The 4,466-nt window shown below is 43.0% G+C and overlaps 1 protein-coding gene across 3 annotated transcripts in view; it reads right to left on the bottom strand.

Annotated features, from left to right (window-relative positions):
* Window positions 1–3,216: 3,216 nt before the first annotated feature.
* lzts2a (leucine zipper, putative tumor suppressor 2a) overlaps window positions 3,217–4,466 on the bottom strand; it is a 237,700-nt gene continuing 236,450 nt past the window's right edge. For all 3 annotated transcript variants that reach the window (XM_049600283.1, XM_049600282.1, XM_049600281.1), the window contains 3 exons: window positions 3,871–4,386; window positions 3,628–3,732; window positions 3,217–3,453 (listed from right to left, as the gene is read on the bottom strand). In XM_049600283.1, the coding sequence (XP_049456240.1) occupies window positions 3,271–3,453; window positions 3,628–3,732; window positions 3,871–4,386 (804 nt within the window). In that variant the 3' untranslated portion in view covers window positions 3,217–3,270. The remainder of the gene's footprint in view (window positions 3,454–3,627; window positions 3,733–3,870; window positions 4,387–4,466) is intronic.

The following is a 4,466-nucleotide window of genomic DNA, read 5'->3' as shown; positions in this document are numbered from 1 at the left end:
AGTGGGGAAAAACATTGACAAATGTTACACAAATAAGAGCTAGAAAAGCTGAAAGTGAAATGTTTCAATTCAGACAAGAAATTAAATTCAAAGATCAAACTGAGTGTGTCTTTGAGTTATTACAGAGCGCATCAGGTATTTGACTTCACAGCAGCTAATGTTCATTATCTCCACCAGGTGGAGGGGATCAGGCGTTTGGACAAATGTGTGTGAGTGTGTGTATCTTTGTGTCTGTCCACAGCCAATCTCGCATACTACTGGACCAGTCTGCCTATCATTTTAGGAACATTTGTGACTCTCGCAATTGATGTGTCTCCGTTAAAAAAAGCAGTCAAATCAACAGCAACTTTAAGGTGTGACAACTTGTTCTTTAATTAAAAACACAGTCATTTGTACAAGAAATGTACACATAAAAATATACATGGACAACTACATACTTTATGAATTACTGATGACACAATTTAAGTAAACATAAAAAAATGCACACAAGAGGATGAGAAGAATGCCACAAAAAAGAAAATGTGTTACGTTGCTTTGGTCTAGTCACAGTGGCTACATTTGAAATAGATATTTTGTCTAAATAAAAGACAATGTCACTCTGTTATACTATATAGTGTTTTACATATTTACACAGAAAACGGTTATGCAACACTGAGGAGAACTGAGATGTGTGGGGGGAAAAAAACAGAAGTCCAGGATGCGCACAGTCCTTTTCAGTTTTGTTTGCATCACCTGTGGTTGTTGTTAATCTGTACCTGTGCTGCACCTGTGGTGAGTGAGTTAACAGTCTACGTCTGGTTGACAAATTAAATATGGTTGGACAAACCCAACATGATCCATTCAGTCACTTCCCATGGCTTTTTGTTCACAAGTTAGCAGACCTTTAATATTCTACAAAATCTCTCAAACCACAGTGAATGTGGTAATGTCATGCAAAATATAGACCGATCAAATACACTGATCAAATTCTCTGAAAGGGGTTCGACTGAATTTCCAAGTATAGGAAACGTAACACTTTCTCAGTTTGCTTCAGCTCCGACCTCAACTAAACGAAGAAGTCACTGAAAAATGGCCCCTCTCATGCTTTTAAAAACTAACAACGTGCACGAAACCCGACGACGAAGACATGAATCGGTGTGATATTATGATACTGACGATCAAATGAAAGATCAATCAAGATGGAGAGACAACAGGTCAAAACAGAGCCTAAAATAAAAGCTCCCGACTGTGTTTATCAGCTGCAAAGTTTGGTCATTAGAGTGTATGTTTGTGTCACACAGATTATATAATGTAAACATATTTTCATGCATTACAGTATTAGGTGCACTCTTTCTATGCTGCTGCCTCCATTTATAACTGATCCATCATTTGAAATACTGGTATGTGATATTTATATATATAGATGTCTTTATACTTTGTATATTAAACCCACACTTATATCAGTACTACAACAAAATATCTTCAGGTGCTATATATAAAAAAATATACAACCTCTCCTCCATTATATAGATTTCCATTTAACTATTATTCCTTGATATAGACTCTTTGTAAAATAAAAGTCCTCAGTCCATTACTTTTCTCCCGTGAAACCCGCCATGCTCAGCGTTACACACAGCCCTGCATATACTGTGAGAAAACAGCTTCAAATGTTAACATGCTCCTCGCCGCTTAATATTCTGGGCTCTGACAGCCGACCCGCCTTGAGGACATTCAGCATTGGAGCTACTGCATCTGCAAATTCTCATCTCACCGCTACCTTCACCAGCTTCTTCTGAAATCTGATATAACAAAGACATGCAGACATGCCAGTCTTGCTACCTGTATAGCAGTCAGTGAAGATTATAGTCTAGGGGAGACTGGGAAGACTTTAAAAGTGTTACTTGGCTATGGGCTGCCAAAAGCTAAATAAAGAGCACTAATGGGAATGAGGGAGAATAAACGGAAAGTCTGAATAAGCATGCCTTAAATCTCTCAGTGACGTCACGACCAAACTGAAAGAATATGCTCCATTTTTAGTTTCCTGATACCGACTGCCGCCTGTTATAAAAATAGTTGAGTAAGAAGCAGAGATGGAAAGAGAGAGAGAGAGAGCAGACATGGAGACAAAGGCAGAAATAGAAAGAGGGAGAGGAGAATCAGCAGCATCCTGGTGATACCTCCTGTGCTACAGTCTGCTTCCTACTGCTACATAACTGTGAAATGTAAATGTCTATGTCAGAGCTTGCTGCGCTGTCTGAACGAGTTGACACATAGGTCAAATGCAGCAACATGACTGTGAGCAGTGTCCTTTAAACGTGTGGTTTTGGTGTCCTCAGACAAGGATGTCCACATGAGGATGTCCAAACTGGTCTGTTGAAGTTTCATGAAAAGCTTCACAAGAATGACGGTTGTATCCTGAACAAAAGAGCGCAGAAAAGTGGTGCAAAATGAAACCATATTTCCCTTGGTGAGCAGATTCTTTCATTGCCGGTGATGACCTTTTATACTGCATTTCTCTGGAGTGATAACAGTCACTTTACATTCTTTTTCAAATCTGCTGAGGAGCACAGAAATAAAAATATTCTTATCCTTTTATCATTTGTGAAATGTAACGAACTGCTGATCCTCTGAACACCATAAAATACAAACAGCAGATGTTGTAATATTTGGTGATTTTTTCCCTTCAGCAGTTACTTGGAGGACTGGTGCAGCTGTTGTTTGGACGGGTGATGAGATCATCATTAATGGGACTGCTGTCATGATGCATCATTACATGCATGCTGGTGGCCGGGGGTTTAACCTTGTGTGCTACCGAGAAAGGCGTGACTGCACTTTGACCAGACCGCTGTGCCTGTCGCAACATTTTTTGCTTGAAGTTCCCGACGATTTTCGATACCCTGATTTGAACGTGGTTTGAGATAAAAACACTTTCTTCGCTGCTTTTGCTCCCACAGAAGGAAAGAAGTCTTTGTGCTGGCTTTGTAGTGGAATAAAACCCATTAAAAGTGCCAGAGGGGACACTTTTAGTACTTGTCTGTTAGCAGGAAGTTAGGATGCACCTTTGGGAGATCTCCCTTTTTTTGACAGTGACGAGTGGTTGAGTGCTCGCTCAGTGGTCCAGGTAAAGCCATGTTGAGGATAGTGCAGTATTTGGCCCGGAGTTCAATGTTTAGTTTACATCCTCAGAGTCTTTTGGGAGTTGTGTTTCCATGTTTCTGTGCACATATTACTGGAAGCGTGTGTGTGTGTGTGTGTGTGTGTGTGTGTGTGTGTGTGTGTGTGTGTGTGTTTTTAGATCTCAGTGGCGGTAATTTCCTCAAAGTGGATGTCATTGCTACCACTGTGAACCTCATAGTCCTCCATGTCCCTGTTCTCCAGCTCCAGACTCAGCTCCCTCATCACTCGCTCAAGGTCCCGGTTTCGACGGTACATCTGGATGTAGTTCTGCTGCAGCTGCTTTTGGTAGCGGATTACCTGGGTGGAGGGAAGTATGCTGAGTTAGTCAATCAGCAGGAGGATCTGAGTGGACTTTAAAATTTGTTCATTAGCCCTATCAATCTGGACATGTATGACACTGAATGCAAATAACAGAGATTAAAAGTCCGTCATCAAGAAGTTAGAGAAAAACTTCTCCTTCCTCCTTTTTACCTTTTCCTTCTCCTCCTGCCACACCCTCCTCTCATCCTCAAACCGTGACAGTTGCTCCTCACTAGTCCGCCTCTCGTACATGAGTTCAGCCTTCAGCCTGTCCACCTGAGAAAAGGAGACAGAAGAAATGTTGTCAGAAATGTGTGCAATAAATGTAGTGGAGTAAAAAGAGTAATATTTTCCTGTGAAACGTAGAGATTGTCATTATTAGTGCCTAGAAAAGGTGCAGTAACTGATTTGTACCTGTTGTCTGAGTCCCAACACTGCTTCTGCATTCTGCCTCTGAGCCTTGGCTTCATCACTCTCTCCTCCCCAGACCAGATGAGTCTCCTCTGCATCCCGGTACAAAGACGGACTGGGACCGCCCCTCCCCACCACACCTCTGCCCTGTTGGATGGAGAGGCTCATGCATTGCCCCTTCATGGTTAGATTCCCAGGTAAAGAGTGTCCGTTGTGATTGGACAGAGTGTCCCGGAGGCGGGATGACTCCTCTTCCAAGCGGCCCACTTTCTCCCGGAGCAGCTCAGCTTCGCTCTTGCGCCTCTGGAGTTCGTTCTCGCAGACCTCTAGCTCTAGAGATCGCGTCCGCAGGGCCACCCCGGCCTCCTGGGATCGAGCCTGGCTGGCTTGCAGTTCAGAACGGGCTTCTCTCAGCTGGGCCTTCAGCACCACGATGTCCCCAGCCTTCTGGCTGAGCTCCGACTGGATCTCCTTCAGCTGCTGCTTCAGGAGGGAGATCTCTCCTGACTTCTGACACACCTGAAGGATTGGAAAGGGAGTTAGAGAGAGGAGTGAAGGTGCTGAAAATACAGAACAATTGCTCCTCATGGCAGACCTCT

Source organism: Epinephelus fuscoguttatus, linkage group LG16 (genome assembly GCF_011397635.1).
Source record: "Epinephelus fuscoguttatus linkage group LG16, E.fuscoguttatus.final_Chr_v1".
Lineage (NCBI taxonomy): Eukaryota > Metazoa > Chordata > Actinopteri > Perciformes > Serranidae > Epinephelus > Epinephelus fuscoguttatus.
The sequence above is the reverse complement of the archived record's forward strand: the minus strand, read 5'-3'. Positions and strand labels throughout refer to the sequence as shown.